The 23543-nt window shown below is 42.5% G+C and overlaps 3 protein-coding genes across 3 annotated transcripts in view; 1 reads left to right on the forward strand and 2 right to left on the reverse strand.

The window, feature by feature from the left end:
* Nucleotides 1-262, reverse strand: part of ATXN7 (ataxin 7) — a 90381-nt gene extending 90119 nt beyond the window's left edge. The window contains exon 1 of the mRNA XM_035106748.3: nt 130-262. The gene's annotated coding sequence lies outside the window, so the exon portion shown is untranslated. The remainder of the gene's footprint in view (nt 1-129) is intronic.
* On the forward strand, nt 180-11428 carry THOC7 (THO complex subunit 7). The gene is made up of 8 exons (XM_035106751.3): nt 180-271; nt 2009-2126; nt 4815-4942; nt 7460-7546; nt 8415-8472; nt 9238-9304; nt 10822-10891; nt 11145-11428. The coding sequence occupies exons 1-8, from the start codon at nt 253-255 to the stop codon at nt 11210-11212; spliced, it is 615 nt and encodes a 204-aa protein (XP_034962642.1). The 5' UTR covers nt 180-252; the 3' UTR covers nt 11213-11428.
* On the reverse strand, nt 11319-22482 carry C2H3orf49 (chromosome 2 C3orf49 homolog). Its single transcript, XM_088663319.1, has 5 exons — nt 22300-22482; nt 19846-20180; nt 18003-18133; nt 14249-14359; nt 11319-12968 (listed from the first exon to the last, which is right to left on the reverse strand). The coding sequence occupies exons 1-5, from the start codon at nt 22419-22421 to the stop codon at nt 12774-12776; spliced, it is 894 nt and encodes a 297-aa protein (XP_088519445.1). The 5' UTR covers nt 22422-22482; the 3' UTR covers nt 11319-12773.
* Between the last annotated feature and the right edge of the window lie 1061 nt (nt 22483-23543).

Consider the following 23543-nt stretch of genomic DNA (forward strand, 5'->3'; position numbering starts at 1 on the left):
ACCACCCCGCCCGCCCGCCTGCTGCCCCGAAAGGTCTCCCGCCTCGCTGCTCCTCAGGCCCCGGCCGCCCCCGCCAGCGACGACGACAACGACGACGCCACCTCCTCCCACTCCATGGCCGCCGCTTACCCGGCTGCCGTCGCTGCTGCTGCTGCTGCTGCTGCCGCCACCGCCGCTGCATTGTGGGAAGCGGCCGCCTGAGCCGGACCCACCTCGCTCGCTCGCCGCCGCCTGCATCAGCCGCCCGCCGCCATGGGCGCCGTCACCGATGGTAAGTGGCTGGGTGGCTGGCCGAGCGACCCCGCGGCGTTGGCCCGGCACCGGGGGCGGCCTCTTCGCGGTCCTCTCCCCCGCGGCGCTGCCGCCTCGGACGGGCCCTGTCGCCGCCGCGCTCGCTTTCCCCAGGCGCGGCGGGGCCTTCGCAATCCGGGTTCCCTCAGCGCTGGCGCGGCCGCCGCCACCGCCGCTCCTCTCTGCCCGCCCAAGAAGCCGGATCTCGCCCACCAGCCTCGTTTTCTGCTCCTAAGCGAGGGGCCTCGCGAAGCCTTTATTTCACGTGCGCGGGATCCCCCCTCCCCCCTCCAAATAACTACTACTACTACTACAACAACAACAATAATAATAATATGCCGATTCCTCTCACTCTCTCCCCGATCACATTTTAAATCCTCGCGAGTGAAATCTGCCCCCGCCCCAGTCTGTTCGCCCTCAACTCCCCTCTTGAAGATGCATGGAGGTGGTGGACGAGTTTGCCTACAACTGAGCACATGGCGACCGTCAGAGCCGCAGATGCTGCAAATCCGAAATAAATTTTTGGGTGACACCATGTGCAGCGGCTCTTGCGCTGGGGAAGACTTGCAGCTTTCAACACTGCATCTTGCCATTAGGCCCCCAGCCCACCCCCACCGCGCGAGAATAAGGCAATGGGGAACCCCTTGGTGAGAGAGGGGTGCAGAGTGGGAAAGGGGTGAGGGCGCAGAGGGAAAATGTGGAGGAAGATGTTTAACTGTGTATTGTTGTGTTTTAGGATATAGAGAATTTTTTTGCGTAGGTCTGTGTGAATTTCATCCTCACACGGCAAATGCTAAAACATATGCGTATGCTCTGTCCATGCGCTCGAGGGGCAAAGTGTGAGCCACAGATAATGACGCTTTTCTGTAACAGGGCCTCTCAAAGAATGGTTAGTTCTGAGAGGCCAGTGATGCATTGTGTCCCGTCCCCCCTGCTCAGTTCCAGGTTTTGTATGAATGTATGTCTGTTTGTTTTTGCAACATAGCCTTCTTCCTCTTCTGTAGCCTCCCCGTTTGATGTATTTTTGACAACAAAGTGAACAGTAATGATAAGCTCACGACCTGACGCTGTGGCCATTTAGCTATCCTCCTTATTATATACAGTGTACCTCCTGTCATTCACACACTGGCTTCAGAACTTATTTCTCTGGTGATATAAACATTTCTTGACCATTTCCCCTCTTAATTCTGCCATCGTAAGTTTGTTTATACCTGTAATGAGGATAAAAGTTTTCTTTGCATTAGAAAAAAATCAACCCTATTAATTTACAATATACTGCCACATTTGTGTGAATCTCAGGCTATAGTCCTATACCCACTTACGTGGGAATAATCCCCATTCAACTCACTAGGTCTTATTTCTGAGTTCACATGTGTAGGATTGTGTTGAAATGCCCCATCTGTGTTGCTTGAAATCAATCCATGAATTTTCTCTCAGGAGTAAACACTGTATGAAATCAACTAATGTATGAAATCAACTACTAATTAAATAGTCCAGTGTAATCCTATGGGATGGCACTTAGAATAACAAAATATACTCACAGACCCCCTCACCCTAATACAGTACATACTTTCACTAGGTAAATCCATTGGAACCAGGATTTACTTTTAAGTAAACAGTTTTAGGATTTGGGCAGTTGCCTTATCAAATGGCTGCTTTCTGTGACAATAACCAACATACCATTGTTGCTCATTTTAAATTATTGTTTCTGCCTTAGATGAAGTTATTCGCAAACGACTATTGATTGACGGAGATGGTGCTGGCGACGACAGACGAATTAATTTGTTGGTGAAGAGTTTCATCAAGTGGTGCAACTCCGGATCTCATGAAGAAGGGTATTTCCATCTTACCTATAAAATAGAAAGTGGGAGCAGGTCATCAAGCTCCAGTGCTGCATAAATAAAAGCTTTTAGTTTTAATAGAATGTGGGAATTGCGTCCAGTGGCAGGTGTTGGTAACAACATTATACAGTCATATCTTGAATCCCGAACGTTTTGGCTCCCAAATGCTGCAAACTCAGAAGTGACTGTTCCAGTTTGCAAACGTTCTTTGGAACCCGAACGTTCGACGCGGCCTCCGCAGCCAGGGCCATCTTAAGGGTATCCAGTGCCCTGGCGCAAATATTTTTTTGCTGCCCCCGCCTTTTCCCTCTGGCCTGCACGGCTCTCAGGGACGGGAACTCACCTCCGGAAGGGAAAAGGTGCCAGCGAGGGGGACATTGGGGGATTAACAATTTTTCTTTCTTAACACTTTGAGGAGCATCCTATAGCAAGATCTGCCGGGATGAATGGGTTAGGATCCAGTGGATCTCTGGCTGAGCTGGGACATTTCTGGCACAGTCAGGCTATGCCCTCTTAACTCCCTCATCCAAGCTAAATTAAGCTGGCAAAAGGGTGGTGTACCTACAAGGCTTGTTTTTCCTTTGCCAGGCTCAAACCAGCTCAGCCAGCAGCAGGCCTGCTGCTGAAAGGTGTTCGTATCTGGTATAACTTCATATCAGTTTAATTTACACCAGCTTTGCACCAGTTTCTTGTGTATAGGATTGCTCCCTTAAAGTGTTTCACTGTTACACAGGAACAGTCACTTAGCTTTGTTTTTTGTTTTTGTTTTTTGTAAAGGCAAGCAGCATCAAGGATATACACTGATGCTCCTTTAAAGCAAGCCTTTGTGTTCTTTTTATCCCGTTTATACAGCTCTTGAAGGCTGTATGTTCTTTCTGTTTAGCATTGGAGTTCATCTCTTCTTTCAAGAAAAAGTGAATGACCGTATCTATGCCATCCATTCCATGTGGGTTGGATGTGGCATTATTGCTTTCCAACAGGAACTTCCAAAGCTATCACTCAGATGCTAAAATATGATGGGGCAGGCAGGCAACAGTGGTCTGAAACAAGCTTTGCTTGAGATGGAATGGTTTTATCAGAAATATAGCAATTTTTCAAAAGAGCTCCAAAGTACCAGACTTTTATGGAAAAAAGGATGTGTGGAAGGATATTCTTCAAGGCAGGGGGACCTGACTCTGGATTGATCTCCCCTTAGAGGTGTGATGGTCTCCCATGTTGTTGGGTTACAGATGCCAAGGGGAAACATTTCTCTTTGTCAAGGCCTTCATGGTTTGATAAATAAGAGGTGTCTGCTGCATCAGCAATGTGTGCATTCTGTTTTAATTTGTTTGTTGCCTTTTTTAGTGTACAGTATATACGTTTTTTGTTTGGTTAAATTTTGTTCATATGTTTGATGTACATTGCCCTGTACTCTTTCTGGCAAATCGTGATCCATACATAAGTAATAGATATAGTACGAAGGGCAAAGGACAGGATAGTATGTGAAATTAATTTTAGTAATTATTATTTATCATTGATGAATACTTCCACAAGCCCAAGGATTCTGCATCAGGAAGTTGTCTTCACACTTCTAGAAGTACAAGCAGTGCAAATCCATTTAGAATTAGAAGTATGAACATCTTAGGTCTGTGATGTAGTAAGCTTTTTGTTGCTGATTTCTCATCCAGGTTTTAATCAGTTGCACTATTCAATTTAAATACATTTGCATTTCGCACAGTGCTGAAGGACTGCGATCATCTTTTTATTAGCTCTACTTATTTCCCTTAAGATTGAGATTCTTGGAGCACTTAGACTATTTACTGTGGCCCCATTTATGTCTGAAGTAAACAGTTTAAGGTATACAGCTTGATTACCATAAAAATCAGCTTGCTGTTTTGAAGCTGATACTTGTAGCAATTAGGGAACTTAGTTAGAAATGTGGAACCCCCCTTTAAATAACAGACTGGTGTTGGGGGTGCTGCTTCACATTGTTTAAATTAATATATCTATAGCACCTGCTCTGGGCTTTTCAATAACCAAGGCCTCAACCTTAACCGTGCTTACTCTGAACTTCATCCTGTAGAATTCAGTGGGGCTTACTAGCAGGTAAGTGGGGTTAAGTTTGTCTCCTCAGCCTCACCCCACCCTTTTGGAACAGAACCAATGGCTGCATCTTGCCTTTGTGAAAACTTTGTCTAAAGGATTACACAGGAGAATACTGTGCAATGCCTGTTTTACCCTTATTAATAGCCAACACAATGATTTAGGCAGCTGCTTTACGTCTTCTTGGCATCCCCCCCCTCCTCCTGACTATTCTGCATTGCTCAGATGTTGGTTAAAGAAAGCCTACCTCCTCTTTTTGCATGCATTCCCTCCTTGCAACTAATTGATATCAGTTAACCTGGGCATTTACAGAATGACAACTTGATAGCTGTAATAATAGACACATATTAGGAGTGTAAGGGATCAGCTTTACAACAAATGTTCTTTTTTTTATGTAGTGAGTCTATTATGGTGATTATAAATGCCAGAAAAACACCACTAAGAGCAGGTAGCTTTGAAAGTAGCTGTGGGAGCCCTGAAATACATAAAAAACATTAATTTGTATTGATTTGCATCAGGCTTCAATTCAGCATTGAGCTCCCAAGAATCATTGTATGTCCATGAGATATTAAATTATTGAAATGCATAATACCTTTTCAGCTACACCCAGTACCAACGCATGCTGAGCACTCTGTCACAGTGTGAATTTTCAATGGGGAAAACCTTGCTTGTATATGATATGAACCTCAGAGAAATGGAGAACTACGAAAAAATCTACAAAGATATAGGTAAATACTGGATTTCCTACTGAATATTGTCGTCATACAATAAACAATGGTGATAGAGTTGTTTTATATGATATAATTACGCAAAAAGCAATCCATTCTTGCCACACTGCAGTTCTTTCCATTTTATAAATTGAAACCTGAAGCTGCCAGCTCAGTCGAGATAAGGCAGAGGTATGGTTAGCAGGTGGTTCATCTACCCAGATGAGTGGTATTCTCCCTGTTCTGAAGAGGGTTGCACTCCTGTGGGATTGGGGGGTGGGTTAAACCTGTGACCCTCCAGATATTGTTTGACTTAAACTCTCATTATCCTTGACCACTGGTCATGCTGGCTGGAGCAGGTAGAGGAGTTCTTGTCAATTGACTTGTGGAGAGCTACGAGTTCCCCATTGGTACTCTGAATGCTCAGGTACATAGTCTGGAGGGCTTCTTGATTCATCCTTGCCATTGGAGACTAGGGTGGATAAAAACATGGTTTTAAAAAAGTTTTTGTTTCATATTCATGTTAGCCCACCTTTGTATTTAAGCACAGGCCTGGTAGCCATAGGGAATATGCAAACAGGTGAGTGAGCAGGCTGGTGGAGGAGGGGTGGAGTTCTCATGCAGCATAGAAAAACCATCCCTCCTCTGCCAGTCCCTAGGAAGCCAGTGATTTCTGTGAGCTTATTCACAAGGCTGTTTTAGCCCTGCAGATAATCACTAAGCAGAATCAATGTGTCCTACCAGATGTAGCGCTGAAGGAGGCTTGCTTTGTAAATGAAGAATCAGTTTGATAATTTCTTAAATGTGAATATTTGCCCTTTTCCTGTCAAACACGGACCTGATAAAAAATAGCATATCAGTCACCGTGATTTCATTTTTGTTTGCTTCTTTTTTGTGAGGCTGGGCCGTGCCAGACTGAAGCACTTTTGAGTAAACATGGACAGGATTGAACTGTTAACCTCACAAACTGTCATGGGAGTTGGTCATAAGAAAGTCCCCATAGGGGAATACTTTTTAAATACATTCCCTCTATAGGTAAAACAGGGGAGTATGGAAGAAATAAATGCAATGTGACAAATAGATGCAAGGGCTGGTTGTAAAGCATGCAACTTAGTGTGATTTAGTGGTGAGATTTGCACAATTGTTTAGAAGAAGTACCAATAGGAAGCTTGAATTAAACCATTGATTTGAATCAGTCCAACCTGCTGAAAACTCATGTTGTCTCTATAGCTATTTAGCAACTTAGGCTGCTGCACCTGTTATGATCCTACCTGGATAGGGATAACCTGGCTTCCATTATCCCTGCCTTGGTGACCTCCCATTTGGACTACTGCAAGGTGTTGCATGTGGGACTGCCTCTGAAGACTGTCTTGAAACCTCTGTAAGCTCCAAGATTAGTAACTGGGACTGGGAAGTATGACCGTATCAGACCACTGCTTTGCCAGCTTCCATTTCTGAGCTCCCAGTCCATTTCAGAGCCCAAGGCGGAGTGCTGGTTTGGACCTTTTAAGACCTTCATGGCTTAGGACTAGGGTACCTGAAGAATTCCCTCTTTCCACATGTGTCTTCCTAAACTTAAGATCTTCTGAAGCTTTCGCAAGGAGGAGATGCTGGAGCCAATGTGGTGTAGTGGTTAAGAGCGGTAGACTTGTAATCTGGGGAACCGGGTTCGTGTCTCCGCTCCTCCACATGCAGCTGCTGGGTGACCTTGGGCTAGTCACACTTCTTTGAAGTCTCTCAGCCCCACCCACCTCACAGAGTGTTTGTTGTGGGGGAGGAGGGGAAAGGAGATTGTTAACCGCTTTGAGACTCCTTCGGGTAGTGATAAAGCGGGATATCAAATCCAAACTCTTCTTCTTCTTCTTCTTCTTCTTCTTCTTCTTCTTCTTCTTCTTCTTCTTCTTCTTCTTCTTCTTCTTCTTCAATTGGCCTTTTCAGTGGTGGCATCCTGGCTATGAAATGCCCCCCTCCATGGGCAGCTGCTTTGATGTCATTTCAGCACCAGGCAAATGCTTGTTTTCCATGGCCTTTCAGTCTCTTCCATTTCTGATTATGATTATTCTGCCACTGTTATATGGTGCTGCTTTTGTATGTTTGCTATTCATTTGTTTTATTTACAAATCTCTCATCTCCTCGTACGTTTCCCTGAGAACGTGGCTATAGAGTGTCATAGAAATATTTTAACTAAAATGAATAATAATCCTAACTCCACATCAAAAAAATTGGCCAGTAAACAGATCAGATTTCATGGAGCGTACTAGAAATGGATCTTCTATTTGTCTGGTATATCTACAGAAATATTTATTTCAGAAGATCTGCATTCTGAGCACTCTGACAGTAATTACAGTATTAGAATACACAATGTATTATGATTTATGGACCTATTCACAATGACTAGAGATGAAACCTGAAAGCCAGATGTTTTATGTAATGTTGCCACTTAACAGTGCAAGTTTTCAAATTTTAATAAATAGGTGTTGTGACATTTATAGATTTGTGTCAAATCGTGTTTTTTTATTTATTTTATTCTTCTGGAAGAAAATAATATAGCTGCAGCACATGAGAAAATTGCAGAGTGCAAAAAGCAGATTCTTCAGGCAAAAAGAATACGAAAAAATCGCCAAGGTAACAATTTATTTTGCAGTTAGTAATTGCTAGTTTTATATGAAGGGGCATGTGACATTAGTGATTTGATGCATATGACAAGCATTCTCTAACTTGTCATGATTATTTTCACTTGTTATGAAAGATCTCGTTTAGAAATAAATATTGCCTATGCTGTTGGTCACTCCTTAGACTTGCACTTAAAGCATAAAGTGCCTGCCCTTTTGTTGCATTTCCTTGTGACATGAGTGGAAATAATGTCTTACTCTTAAGCATGGTTTCCCACAAATCATGATCGCATTCCATGTTTCAATCCTGTGTTTGTTATTCTGGTTTGCTGGAAATCTATACTAATAGATGGGTTAAAACATATCTCCCCTATGTGAGAGAGGGTGGTGTGGATCCCGTGATTGTAAGCTAGAGGAATGGGTGAAAGGAGTAAAGACATCATCCCCATCCCCCTGGTGTTATGAACCAGGAAGATTTCTTTTTAGAAGGGAGACTGGTAAAGAAGTGGGCAAGCCAGTATCACATCTGAAGGCAGCCCTGTTCAGGGAAGTTTTTAATGTCTGACATGTTATTATTTTTTTATATTTTGCTGGAAGCAGCCCAGAGTGGCTGGGCATCATCACATGGGCAAACATTGAGGTGTTTGGTACGGAGTTAAGGTTGAGGCTATGCATATGCCAAGCAACAGAACATGCATTCACCTGTCATCCCAGTTATATTATTTTAATTATATTTCTTATGCTTTTAATTGTTTCTTGTCTGAAAGTTTGAGAATGGGCCAAGTTGTAAACAAGGTTTTAAAAATTATTGAAATAACACTCCTACTTTGTGAAATTGGAATAAAGTCAGATATGATGCTTATAATCTTTTATTCTTTCAGAATATGATGCTTTGGCTAAAGTAATACAGCATCATCCAGATAGGCATGAAACACTCAAGTAAGTATGGGTCTAACACCTTAAATGAAACTGTGCTAATAATTTATCAGAGCATCTGAAAGCTAGCAGTCACGGGAATTAAAACAATATTTGAAAGTGCACCATAGAAACTCGCACAAAATGTTCACCTGTACAAAATATGCCTTGATTTAGTAAGTAATTTTAATTACAGTCACTGTGATCATGCAGAGTCCAGTTAACACTGCATTTGGGTGTTCATTCCAGGCAGCAGAATTAGACTACTTTTTCTGTAAAGGTGATGCTTCTGGGATTCCTCCATGCCTGTTGGACATCTGCCCTGGCACAGTTCTGTGTGCTGGTTTGAATTATTTCAGCTCTAAGTGACTTCGAACCTAGTTAGCTTCTCCCACACAAATGTGCCTATGTAGTATTTCAAGGGTGCCAACACCACAACCAGAGGTGAAGCTGAGGGTAGGAGACAGGTCCATCTCAGTTGTGGTGCCCTTCAGAATATGATTCCCAGAGTCATGCTTGGTGAGGATTTGCTTTCTTCTGTGTGTCTTTCTATTGCCCAGGCTTCTTAAAAATGACTCCTCTATTTTACATCATATTGCAAGTGCTTTCATATACTTGTTATTATTTGTTTAAGCTGTTCTGGGAACCACTGGGCAGTTGAAGAGCATACTGTAATATAAATGATTAAAAACTTCAGGTTGAAAGTTGAGTTATAAATGGAATTATTAATTAATAAATAGTGCAAAACAAAGGGGGTCTTCAATGACAATATGCTAAATCTGTTCTCAGGCAGTTAGAAGCTTTGGGGAAAGAACTTCAGCATCTCTCCCATATCAAAGAAAATGTAGAAGACAAAGTAAGTTTTGCTGATTTCTTCTTCTTCTTTTACAATGAAATACTGTATGGGTAATTCCGTACTGACCAGTGTAACATTTAAAAGCTCCCCCCTTCAAAATACTTTTTATTTTCGCTAATATTTTAGCCCTGCCCACCTGTCAAATTTGGCCCACAAGGCAGATCCTGATAAGGATCTGGCCTTTGGAGCCAAAAAGGTTCCCTATGCCTGTTCTAGATGAGCCAACCTATTCAGCCTAGCTAGGGAGAGCCAGTCAGGAGGACTGGTCTACCTTCTCCATGGATGTGAAGGGAAGCTGGTAGAAGCTTTTACATGCTTCAAGAAATAGGGTGGGGGCCTATTAGAGAAATATAAATTCTGTACTTTTCTAAACCATAGCATTGGGTACAAGAAATGTTGCATTTAAAATACATTGCAGGCAATACCATGTTTTCTTCATGCTAAGAACCTTGAAGAAGAAAATAATGTTAAAACATAGATTTTCATTTGCCGTGGAGGGGGGAAAGTATGTGTTTATGTAATAAATGTAATGCACCCAGTAAGTGGTGTTGTCCTAATTTCATTGGATTTTGTTCCTAACCCTGTCAATGTACCAAATGAGCAAGCGAAAACTATCAATACAATAAAGGGTCATTAACCTATTGTCTATTTTCTTGGAAAGATCTTTAACTGAACTTTAGAGGGGGGTAGTGTAAATCAGAGTCATTGGGCATGCCATGCTTCTGGATGCTTTACTCATGAGTAAAATGCCAGTTTGAAAAATGAAACTTTGGCAAATTATCTTTAAAATTATATAGAACACTAGCTGACCCGGCCACGCGTTGCTGTGGCGCATCCCTGTGTTTCCCCCCCACCCTGTCCCAATCCATAATGTATCCCGTCTCCCCACCCCGACCCCGGCTCACCCCTGTGATTTCCCCCATCCTGTCCTGACCCATGACCTATTCTGCCTCTTCCCCCCACCCCCGGATCATCCCTGTGATTCTCACCACCCTGTCACAACCCATGACCTATTCTGTCCCCTCTTCCCCCCTACACCCACCCATGCAAGTCCGCACCTCCATTTGGCCTAGTTCGGCCTAGTCTGTAAAGGCGAGCCGAGGTGCTGTGGAGAGGGAAGGTTTTCTAGCTGCAAAAGGATATGACATCTGTTCCTTTGACGTCCGCTGGAGGGTGCTATTTTTTCCCCATAAAATGACATTTTTACCTGTTATAGGTATCATATTTCTGTAATGTAAGTTTATAGGAACCTCCGCACAGTGGAATGGAACGTTGTGTCCAAATTTGAATGGAATCGGTCAAGCGGTTTCTGAGAAAGGTGCTGTGTCAATACACGCACCTTTTACATTTATATATACATAGTTAACAATATGAAAATGAAAATTGGGTCTGTAGGTTGACGTTTTTGTGGCTTCACCCATATACGTTTACTTAGATGTTGATTCATCGATGCAGAACAGAGAGAATCCAAAAGAAATATTTCATATGCTTCAGATTTTGTTTTTGTTTTCTTTTAGCTGGAGTTGAGACGAAAACAGTTCCATGTACTTCTGAGCACCATCCATGAACTTCAGCAAACACTGGAAAGTAAGTTAGTTCAGTATATAAAAGCATGGCTTACTTTCCTTACTGCATGGGTTCGGGTTTATTGTTGCTCCTTCCCTCATACACTCAGCTTGCCAAATTCCTTTTTTAAAAAAAAGTCCGCCCCTAAATTTCATCATAAGCTTCATACCTTTTCAGATTCACCTCAGTAGCACTCCAGATATCAGGGCGTGACTTTTTCTATGTTCATTTTAAAGTGAATGTTTTTAAACAACAAGCCCAATATTTATTTCAGATGATGAGAAGCTTTCAGAAGCAGAAGATGCCTCAGATACACCAATGGTATCTGCAGATAAACAATAGACAGACCCTGGATAAAGCTCCAAAGCCTAGAAGCCAATGGATACTTTTTTTCTCCCTTTTGGTCTCCCGAGAAACTAGATTGTATTTCCATTGGAATGCATTTGACTTGATGTTTGAAATGTCTTTTTAATACAATAAATAGTTGGTATTACATACTTAGTCTTAGATTCACATTGGATTTGTATTCTGGAATTAAAATACTACTTTGGGCTTTGAGCTCTTTTCTGTCTTTTTCTTATTCGGTTTTTTTAAATCTCCATATTAATGTTAACACAGCAGTACAGCTATTTACAAACAAACAGCTATTTACAAACCCCCCACCCATCCTCTGACTATACATAAGGGTCTGGTGACTTCTGTTTCAGTGTATCTGAAGAAATGTGCATGCACACGAAAGCTCATACCAATGACAAACTTAGTTGGTCTCTAAGGTGCTACTGGAAGGATTATTTATTTTTTATTTTAACAAAAAGAAGGGGGATGAAATATAATGAAATATAATATATTTGATGTCGCCTTAGCTAACATTGCTATAAATTTAGATACAGTCATACCTCGGTTTACAACCGCCTCGGTTTACAAACACCGCGGACCCATCTGGAACGGATTAAATCACTTTCCATTACTTTCAGTGGGAAAGTTCGCTTCAGGTTAAGTACGCTTCAGTTTAAGTACAGACTTCTGGAACCAATTACACTCATACTTCGGGTTAAGTACGCTTCAGGTTGAGTACTCCACGGACCCGTCTGGAACGGATTAATCCACTTTCCATTACTTTCAATGGGAAAGTTCGCTTCAGGTTAAGTACGCTTCAGTTTAAGTACAGACTTCCGGAACCAATTGTGGTTGTAAACCGAGGTACCACTGTATAACAAAGGGAAAAAATGATATAAGGTTGAATAGTATTGCGATATTTCCAAAAACCCGTGAACAGGAATAATACCTCTATAACGTTGTCATTTTGAGAGTTACATTTCAAGTAACAGGTCAAGTTTTTTGAGGAACAGTATATCCCATATTATTTTAATCCATTCTGCAATGTTAGGGGATTCTATTTGATTTCCAGTGTTGAGTAATGTATTTTCTAGTCACCACAAAAGCCAACAGGTCACACTTAAAGCATAACTCGTAAATATATCTTGCATGTGTTGCTGTTTGAGGTGTTAGCAATAAACAAAGGGATACTCTTGCCTTCTGAGCTCAGGTTACTGAAGCTGTGAAATAAAGAACCTTTGGACCACAACAGTGAGGCCAAGAGCCTTGTTGCCTGGGCAGCCCAGGACCTCCATACACACTGCCCAGGCTTGCACCCCAGGGAGGTCACTTTAGTTTGACTTTCACCCCAGAGGCGTACTCCATTGGCTCTTGAGAAATACCTGTGAGGAGGCCAACAAAAGGAAGAAAAAGCGAAAACATGAATTGCTGCTGGCTTTGACAGTAGCATCAAATCTTAATCTACTTTGACCTTTCTGAGACGGTTAATCAGCTATTAGAAGAGTCCCGGCAAGTGGTTCACTTTCAGCTTTAGTAATATTTTCAAAAGAAATAAAAAAGAAGGATATTAGCAGCAGCATCTACATGGAAAACACATGTTTTTCAGTTTGCGCTTCTTTGTGGTTCTTAAGGAAACCCTTTGGAACTGCTTAGAGGACTGCAGTATCCTGTCTCCCAAAAACTCGCACTGCTGCAGCTCTGCACTTCTCAGAGCCAGTAGCTGGATGGATTTTTCACTGATGTTATCCAAGAGATTATCCACCTGTTGTGAAACGTGGATGAAAAATGGTGAAGTATAGCAGGATAAAACAAATTTGTTTGAACTGAAAGAAAGATGAAGGGTTTCAATCACTTGTAAAGATAGAAATAATAATAATAATAATAATAATAATAATAATAATAATAATAATAATAAATTTATTTGTACCCTGCCCATCCGGCTGGGTTTTCCCAGCCACTCTGGGTGGCTTCCAACAAAGATTAAAATACAAAAAACATTGACTATCCTACACTATGTTATCAACAATTCAAAATTTGCCCATAAAACTGCAATGCGTGCAACACAAGAGGCTGTGGACTTAATGTACATGTGTTTTCCTACATGTGCAGTAGATAGACAGAAGTACATCCCTCCATCAGCTCAGGAGCTGCAACCTGAGAAAAGAGCTGAGCGCTGAACTCTTCTAAAATAAGAATTTATCACATGGGGGAGTCCAAAGAAGAAAAGTCACAATAAGAGAGATTCATAAGCCCCATAACCTGGAGCAACCTTGGTTTGTTCCAGGATGAATCGACAGTGAAGTTTGGTCAACAATTCTTAAGCGCAGCTCATGAGCAAACTAAAATGAGTTGGGCTCACTTTCAATTAAAGAGTGATATCCAACTAAGTCATACGCAAACCCACTGAAAAAATGGGTTTGCTCTGAGAGTGACTAATATAGTGTATCATTCATACTGTTCATAGTTTGCTGTTAGACAGAAGGAAGAATTGGAGTCAGTTGGAAAGACAAAGGTCTATGGTGGAATTTAGATACATAAAAAACACTGTGAAAATGCTTTTTTAACGGTTTGAAAAATTATTGAATTTGCCATAGCTCACCATCGCCATCTAGTGTCACATCTGTATAATACACTTTGCAACACACTTAAAACACATGAAACAAAACCCACCACAGCCAACCACAAATGCATAATCATACCCTAGGCCAACCCTATCTCTCACCACCAAAGGAACACAACAGAGAACCTGCACAAGCGACTCTGACAGCTCCCCCCCACACACACACATATATTCAGTAAAATAGAAACACCGCCACCCGACCTTTCCCCCATCTACCTCTTTTCCCCATTCCTCCCAATGTCTCAACAAATGAAACTGATCTGTAAAAATGTTACAAGAGACACTGCGGCTATTTCTGTAAACCAAGAAAATCCTTAATAAAAAAACAAAACAAAAAACCACTTAAAACGTTTTATTTGCAGCTGTATAGCCAAGTCCTATGTTGCACCGTATAATCAAAACAATGCTTTGTTTCAAGATACCTGCATTTGAAGCTTCCCTAGTGTTGTGTCTGAATGGTACCACACTGGTGGCATACTTCTTTTCTTCTTTTTGAACACTGAGAAGTTTTTCTTTTTTGCCAAATAGGAAACCTGTGTTTTGCGGGGAGGGGGAGACAAAACATTCTTACAAGAACAGAATTCTGTGATCCGCATGAATAAGTGCTTTCCGTTCTCTTCCATGAGAAAGGAACATGCCATGCCTATGTAGACAATTTGCGTTGTGAACACGGAAGATTTCCAGCCTCAGAATAAATGGGAAAAGTTCATGCAGGGAACTCCCAAGTCTGTTTGTCTCTATCTTAAATTTGCACCCCTTGTTTCCGCCACATGGTGCCCAAGGTGGCTAATACTGGTACTGTGCAGTATAATGAAATGCAATGAAGAAAAAAATGCAACAACCGTGAAATGCAATAAAACAAAAAAATTAAAATGCAGATAAAATAAAAATTAAAGTTAAAATTAATTTAACACATTTATGAATTGGCTTATAGGCTGCAGGCTGTCAAAAATGTATCTTGATATGTTCAATAAGTGGTGTGGAAATAGCTATATATGTGCAATGCAATCCCATTTAAAACATTGTGGATGACTTCTCACCATGAAAGCTCTTCTACCTTTATAGTGCATTCCTATAAGGCAAGCATAGGCAAACATGGCCCTCCAGATGTTTTGGGACTACAACTCCCATCATCCCTGACCACTGGTCCTGTTAGCTAGGGATGATGGGAGCTGTAGTCCCAAAACATCTGGAGGGCCGAGATTGCCTATGCTTGCTATAAGGTATATGTCTATAAGAGATATTATGCTAGGGTTACCAGACGTCCCCGGTTCCTGGGGACACTCCCCGGATCTGCAAATCTGTCCCCGGACAAATTCTGTCCCCGGAATGTCCCCAGAATTGCAAATCTGTCCCTGAGAAATGTGGCAGCGGCAGCCCGGAGCCAGCCTGGCAGTACAGTTGGCTCTGGCTGGCTCTGGGCTGCTGACTGCCGCTGCCACCGCCACTGCCAAAGGAGAACTGGGGACGTCCGGTGGTACAGATCTCCCCCCTTCCCCCTTTGTTTTGACTGATGGGGGAGCCTCGGGAGTTGCAGGTGGGCAGCCATTGCACAGGAGAGCTGCAAGGCACACGGTTTCTCTGCCGGGCAAGGTGCAAAGCCCTTCTTTCACACCCTGTGAAACATAAATGTGCAGAGTTTTTAAAAAACTGGGTAACGGCATGCCACCCGCCTGTGACTCCCAAGCCTCCCCTGATCTCCTGCCCCCTTCCCCCTTTGTTTTGACAGATCAGGGGAGGCTCGGGAGCTGCGGGCGGGCAGCCATTGCCCAGTTTTTTAAAAACGCTGTGCATTTATGTTTCACAGGGTGCAAAAGAAGGGCTTTGCACCTTTATACAATATGCATGTGTGCTTGGGCCCTGGGTCTGTTGCCTCACCATCGCCACTACTAACTCCCTATTGCTACTCGGCTTTAAAAAAAGTGTCCCCGGATTAAGCTTGTTAGCTTAAAAAAAATATGGAAACAACATGTTTAAACTATGGAAGATAAGCAACATCAGCTCCTTGGGACCTCTGGTTGGTTGCTGTTAGCAATGGAGTACTGGAGAAAGATATACCATTTCTCTGATCTAGCAAGGCAATTTTTTGTTGAATTTTTTCAAGGTATGCTGCACACAAGCTTCCCAAACCAAGATGAATCTAGGTTATTTTCATTTATTCTTTTTTCAAGATTCATCAGGCATAGTTGACTTTTGCCACATTTATGGGGGGGGGGGAGGAACCAACTTAATTTCAGGTCTGACCAGCAGAGGGCTTCATCAACCAAACAAAATTTGAATCCGACAAGAAGTCCTGTAGTTTTTCCCCTTGAAGAAACCAGCTGCTCAGAATTGGAAAACAGCACTGAAAAAAAATAGAATTCCTCCTTTGGCAGGAAGTTGTCTGTGAATTGGGTTTTAGAAACTGAAAGCCTGTTTCCCTGCAAGCTTGCTCTTTAATCTAGCGTGCCTAGTTTATTAACCTTTTCTCTCACAGGTCAAGTAGTTATATTATGGGCTGCATCCTAATCCACAAGACATCTGCATTATATTAACCTTTATGCTTCTGCATTTAACAAAACGGTTGCACAACGGAGATAAGATCAAGCACTCTAGAAACAAGAACTGTGCAACCAGTCTGATCATAGTGAGTTTTTCCCAATGTCTCCTTCAATTTTGCAATATCCTTTTTTTGTTTTGTTAAATGGAGTGAGCAGGGCTGTACATACCGGTAGGTGATCAAAGGAGCTGTAGGTGTGGGTGCTATCATAGAAAACTCATTTCGAAAGGGGAGAAAGAAAGTCATTGCAAAGGGACAGCTAAATAGCTCAGAAAAATATTGTTATTGTTATTATTAAAAATTGTATGCTGCCCTTCATCTGCAGATCTCAGGCTGGTTCACAACATAAATAGCTACTTTTATACATGTTATTTTTGAATTTATTCAGGAGTGCCCCATTTCAACAGCTTACTTGACAGAGCTCCCTCTCCTCTCCAGTTGTGCAAGTACTTAAACTGATTGACTTAAAAACTTTGTGGAAATGTACATGAATGCCATATTTTAAAGTGAGCATTTTCTTTCCAAATATGTGCACTGAGTTGGCATGTGTATGTCTGCGTACAGTGAATAACAGAAGCTCTAGGGTCTCAGCTGTTACATAGGTAAAACATCCGACTCGCTCTATAAAGAAAGGAGCCGGTTGCCATTTACAGTGAGGGGGGAAAGTATTTGATCCCCTGCTAAATTTGCCTGTTTGCCCTCTGACGAAGAAATGACCAGTCCATAATTTTAATGATAGGTTTCTTGTAGCTGTGAGAGACAGAATAACAACAGGAAAAACCCCAGAAACCCAGAAGACAAAAGTCAGAGATTGGTGTGCATTATAATGAGTGAAATAAATATTTGATCCCCTATCAACCAGCCAGATGTCAGGCTACCTGGTATCTACACTGTATGTAACGAGCTGAGATTAGAATCACCTGCTGTAAAGGGAGAGGTCTTACCTGTAGTCCCAGCTCGTTACGGTACCTGTACAAAAGACACCTGTCGACAGAAGCAATCAATCCAGCAGATTCCAAAGTAGCCACCATGACCAAGACCAAAGAGCTGTCCAAGGATGTCAGGGACAAGATTTTAGACCTGCAGAAGGCTAGACTGGGCTACAAGACTATTGCCAAGCGGCTTGGTGAGAAGGTGACAACAGTTGGTGCAATAATTCGCAGATGGAAGAAACACAAAATAACTGTCAACCTCCCTCTGTTTGGGGCTCTATGCAAGATCTCATCTCGTGGAGTTGCAATGATCAGGAGAACGGCGATGAAGCGGCCCAGAACTACACGGGGGAAACTTGTCAATGATCTCAGGGCAGCTGGGACCATAGTCACCATGAAAACAGTTGGTAACACACTACACCATGAAGGACAGATCTTGCAGAGCCCGCAAGGTCCCCTTGCTCAAGACAGCACATGTGTCAATGCACATCTGAATGACCCAGAGGAGAACTGGGTGAAAGTGTTGCGGTCAGATGAGACCAAAATCGAGCTCTTTGGCATCAACTCAGCTCGCCGTGTTTGAACTGGTCATTTCTTTGTCAGGGGGCAAATGGGCAAATTTAGCAGTGGATCAAATACTTTCCCCCCTCCCTCACTGTAATAAATGCAACAAATTCAGTCTGCTTTCCGGCAGTCATCCATTACCTTTCGGATCCCAGGTGGCAGCGACACCACTGAGATGCGGCGTGTCATCCGTCTTGCTTGCACAACCATGTTTGTCCCCTGCATACTTTGTGCATGTTCTTCCACAATGTTCACATCCAGCTGAATTGATGCTTCAGAGAGGAAGGAAGAGGAAAGGATACAGAGCGAGTCAAGCTTCATTACCGATAAAAGATCAAATCCGTTCATTCTAGATTAGGTAACCTGGAATTAATATGACTGTTCCTTGGGCCAGGAGCAGATCACAAAAGACCCTTATGCAGATGCAGTACATAAAAACACAATGCCTTCCCCCCTTCCCCATGCACTACATTATACTTAAAGGTAAAATGATCCCCTGTCAATTAAGTCCAGTCGCGAACGACTGAGGTTGCGGCGCTCATCTCGCTTTACAGGCCGAGGGAGCTGGCGTTTGTCCGCTTCCGCAGACAGTTTTTCCAGGTCATGTGGCCAGCATGACTAAGCCGCTTCTGGCGAAACCAGAGCAGCGCACGGAAATGCCGTTTACCTTCCCGCCGGAGCAGTACCTATTTATCTACTTGCACTTTGTGCTTTCTAACTGCTAGGTTGGCAGTAGCTAGGACCAAACAATGGGAGCTCACCCCGTTGTGGGGATTTGAACCGCCGACCTTCCGATTGGCAAGCCCTAGGCTCTGTGGTTTAGACCACAGTGCCACCGCGTCCCCTACATTATACTTGGCATAGTGGTTAAGAGTGGTGTGCATAGCCCCAATATTGCCTTTGTGACTTAAAAATAAATTTTAAATTCTGATCTGTTTCTGGGCTCTCTCTGCTTCTATCTGTGTTTTGGGTTCCGAGCCACTCTGTATAAAACACTCTGTATTCCCAGTTTACTATAACAGAGAATCTAAATACAGCTACTTTGTAACTTTTTCTTCTTTTCAATCCAGGTAGATGGAACTACTCCTCACTCTCCAGTGTGGATTAGGCCTTCCAATTTGCAGAAAAAGCAGAGTGCAGGGTCTTTGGGGAGGAATGTAAAAAGTGTTCAGTCTTCTCCATAATGGTCTCATGCTCTGTTTTACCTTAAAGTAATTAAGAGATGGTAATAATAATAATAATAATAATAATAATAATAATAATAATAATAATAATAAATAAATAAATAAATAAATATAGGTGGGTGGGTGGGTGTGTCCATCTGACCGGGTTGCCCCAGCCACTCTGGGTGGCTTCCAACAAAATATTTAAACACAAAAAACCTCAAACATTTAAAAAAAAATCCCTATACATAGCTGCCTTCAGATGTCTTCTAAAAGTCAAGTAGTTGTTTAACATTTGGTGGGAGGGCATTCCACAGGGCAGGCTTCACTACCGAGAAGGCCCTCTGCCTGGCTCCCTGTAACCTCCCTTCTCACAGTGAGGGAACCGCCAGAAGGCCCTCAGAGTTGGACCTCAGTGTCCGGGGTGGAGATGCTCCTGCAGGTATCCAGAGCACATGTAACATGTATCCTTCTATGCTTTTTTAAAACTCTGTGCTTCACACCAGCCTTTCTTTTCCAGTGTCCTGCGATAGACGTTAAATTTTTCGAAATGCCAAGTCAAATGCTAGCCCTACTAAGAGTAGACCCATTGAAGTCTATTGACATGAACTTAGGTTCATTAATTTGAATGGGTCTACGCCGAGTAGCGCTTAGTTGGCTATTACCCATGGACTTTACGTGTTGTGCTTAGGCCACAATATAGGGACTACATTATATATTTTAATGGGCACCCCTGAAGCACAAACATGCTATGTGTGCCCAGTTTGCCTTAATTTAAATGATGCACACAAAGTGGTCGTTGGCGAAGCGAGTTAAGTTACCGTTCCGTAAAAGCTTCTTCCTTTTCAGTGCTGGAAATACTTTTGGAGAAGGTAAGGTCCGAATAGCCCTTGGAAAGGCATGATACTTGGGGGGAACAGAAGTCGTCTTAGACATCACTGGTTTGGGAGAGCCATCATCAGCATGGAGCTTGGCCTTCTTCCTTGCCCTTTGATAGAAAGGGAATAACTTCCTCATTGTTGCCCTAAACTGTTTCACAAGGCTCTTTTTCTTGGCCACGTGGAACTCAAGAGTTTCAGAGCTGTTAGACAGCTGTCCTTGAGGCATCCGCCTATCCTCCTCTCTCACTGAATTAATAGGCACGACTCTTTGCCATCTGAAAATAAATAAAGATAATGGATAATGACTGACTCTCCTGGTGAGTAAGCCACCCACAGTCCTGCTTTATGCAGATGGTTCGCTGTATTGTAGACGTACTGAAACAAAACTTTGCACTGATACTTGAGGCTGCATTTCTGAAATTCAAAATAGGGCTTTTAGGATTTCATACCGTTCCAATTTTTGCTTATAAAAGAGCACCTTTTTAACAAAGTAAAAAGAAAAGTACAAACTTGGACCTGAACTTTTGTAAATGAATTCCCAGTGCATAATGGGTTAGTAATAAGGTTAGCGATCGAGCTGAATGATCTTGGATGCCTTCCAGCTGAGTGGTTCTATGGTAGTAAAGTTGGGAGTCTAGACATTAGAAGGACTTCTAGAGTGGTCCAACATGCTGAACAGGTCTGGTTTGGTCAAGTACAGGTGATTTGTTGCTGTAGGACATAACGGTTGGAGACCTCCTAGGAGAAGAAAGAGGCTTGTCAGGGTGGAGGTTACCTTCCCCCTCCATCCTGCCAGCTGTGGATTGTGCTAATTCTGTGTATGCAGTCAAGCTAAGAGAAGGACAGAGGGCTGAATTGTCTTCTGTAAGGATGATATGGTGCTGCTGGCATTTCCCTGAGAATTCTGATGGGGAGCTTTGGGACCTCTGTAGGAGTTCAGCTGTATCTTCTTCCTCTGTGCTCAACTTCCAAAGCCCACAGCTGGGAAATAACTTTCTTAGGACCAACGCGAAAGCCACACCCCAAAAAGTAAGAACTTGAAAACTTGACATGTTTCGATGTCCCTACGCCTGCTCCTAATTACCCAATTTTGGAGGTTTTTCTTCTTATCGCTCAACGTGAGTAACTTTGCTTCTTTCTTTCTTTCTTTCTTTCTTTCTTTCTTTCTTTCTTTCTTTCTTTCTTTCTTTCTTTCTTTCTCTCTCTCTCTCTCTCTCTCTCTCTCTCTCTCTCTCTCTCTCTCTCTCTCTCTCTCTCTCTCTCTTTCTCTCTCCCCCCCTCTCTCTGTGTGCGCAAATAAAGCACATATCACAAAATGCCAGCAAGCCTCCAGGGACCTCTTTTCAAGAAAGCAGAATTCAACAGGCATTCATAGAACCTGGCTCTCTGGAATTTTCGCTAAGCAGAGAACTGTGGCATGTGTAGCTATAGATCTGCCTTCCCCAACTGTATGCTCTCCAGATGCTTTGGACTACAACTCCCATCAGCCCCAGCCAGCATGGCTGTATAATGCCAAAGCTAATAGGAGCATGACATTATGGGAGTTGTAGTCCAAAATATCTGTAGGTTGGGGCAGGCTGCTATAGACATCTCTCTGTGTATGTCTAAGGTGGCTTATAACAATTTTAAAACATTCACTGAAAATACGTAAGTTAGTACCACCATAAAAGAGTTAAAAACAGAGATCGGAGCAGCAGACACAACCCTAAAAGGCCTGAATGCGCCTGTTAAAATGACTCAAGCTAGACTCACGACTAGATGTCCCCTGGAACAAGAATACTGTATTCATTCATTTCACTTCATATAATTACAGTATATTTCTGCGTATAAGACTACTTTTTAACCCAGGAAAATCTTCTCAAAAGTCAGGGGTCGTCTTATACGCCGGGTTGTATTTCTTATACAGTGAGTATATCCCAAACTCTATATTTTAACTGGAAAAGTTGGGGGGTCGTCTTATACGCCGGAATATACGGTATATAGTGCTTAATACTAAGACAGTCCCAGTTTACAAAACACCAAATCCCATGTATGTATTCTGTACAATGAATAATGCCACTGAGAAACAACAATGCAAACCAAACAATTGAGGCTTCGCACACACCATAAACACCCCACGCCATAGAATCCTGAGAACTCTAGTTTCCTAAGGGTGCTGGGAACTGTAACTCTGTGAGAGGCTGAGCAACAGTTCCCAGATTTCGGAAAGAGGGAATGTGCTCTAAATGCGCTTTGCACATATGGTGTGTATGCAGCCAAAATCCCCCCAAAGCAAAAGGCATAGCTATGCCTTTTAAAAACATCTTCTGAGTCGGGGAGCCCTTGACCAGCCGAAGTTCCTGGCTAATTTCCACAACTTGTTTAAGGTGCAAGTGAAGAATTAGTGTGGCTCACCTTTCGGTCTCTTTCCCTTTCACTTGGATGGCTTTTTCCTGAACTTCATGCATCTTTTTACTAGGACGTCTTCGCATACAACTCCAAAGCGGACCAGGAAACCACCTTGGGTTGTGGCGCATAGCTCTTTCCTTCCCAGGCTGAGTAGATTCCTAATATGGGACCTTTATGTGCATTCAGGGCTTGGCGCTTCCTTGAAACACCTTGCCATGCCTTGTAAAGATTCAGGCAGGTTGTGTCACGAAACGGCTCTACTTATTGAGAATCACATGGCCTAATAACAAATTTGTCAAAGCCCTGGGAAATTCCACAATACACAGCTCCTCACATGGCATAGTAAATTCCTCCTCGGAGACGTGACACATTTTTTGGACTTGGCACAAGAGCACGGAGTGAAGTCTATTTCATCCTCACTGACAAGGGTGCGGATACTCTTCAAAGGCTGTAGTCCACAACACAGGAGCCTAGGAAACTGGGGGATAGCTCAGTCAGTAGAGCAAGAGACTCTCAATCTCAGGGTTGTGGGTTCAAGCCCCATATTGGGGGGGGGAGTTTCTTGCATTGCAGAGGGTTGGACTAGATGTGTTTGTGGGAGGGGGGTTATTTGTTATGTATTTTGAGTTCTTTCTCTTTTTGTATCTTGATGTTGTAAACCACCTGTGATCTTCGCATGAAGAGAATAATAATAATAATAATAATAATAATAATAATAATAATAATAGAAGATTCAAGTAGGTAGTCGTGTTTCTACTACTGACGCAGTATTACTCAGAAGGGTGGTGGGAATGGGTGATTGGCTAATAGGTGTGGTAAACCTGTTGACGACTGTTAACGACTGCAATTGGTCTTACAAGAAAAAAGCAAGGGGTGAGATGGCCAAAAATAGCTTTATCATGTACAGTATAATGAGATAAGAATCCAATGTCTCTGTTCAGACCAGGTCTCTCCATGGTTTTAAGTTAGGTAATAAGTTGTAATTCAGCAACTTCTCTTTCCAGTCTATTTCTGAAATTCTTTTGTAATATGACAGTTACTTTGAGATCTTGTATAGAATGTCCTGGGATATTATAATAATAATTATAATATAATTATTCCTCTTTTAAGATGTCATTTAGGAATTATTGTCACCTTTCACTCACCCTTTCCTTTTCCTTGAACAGTACCTAAAATACTGATGGCCACAGAATGAGGATTTTGCTGTGGTAGGGAAGAGATATGTTCAACAGTAGCTGCAGCCTTCAGCT

Source organism: Zootoca vivipara, chromosome 2, assembly GCF_965207765.1.
Source record: "Zootoca vivipara chromosome 2, rZooViv2.hap1.1, whole genome shotgun sequence".
Classification (NCBI taxonomy): domain Eukaryota; kingdom Metazoa; phylum Chordata; class Lepidosauria; order Squamata; family Lacertidae; genus Zootoca; species Zootoca vivipara.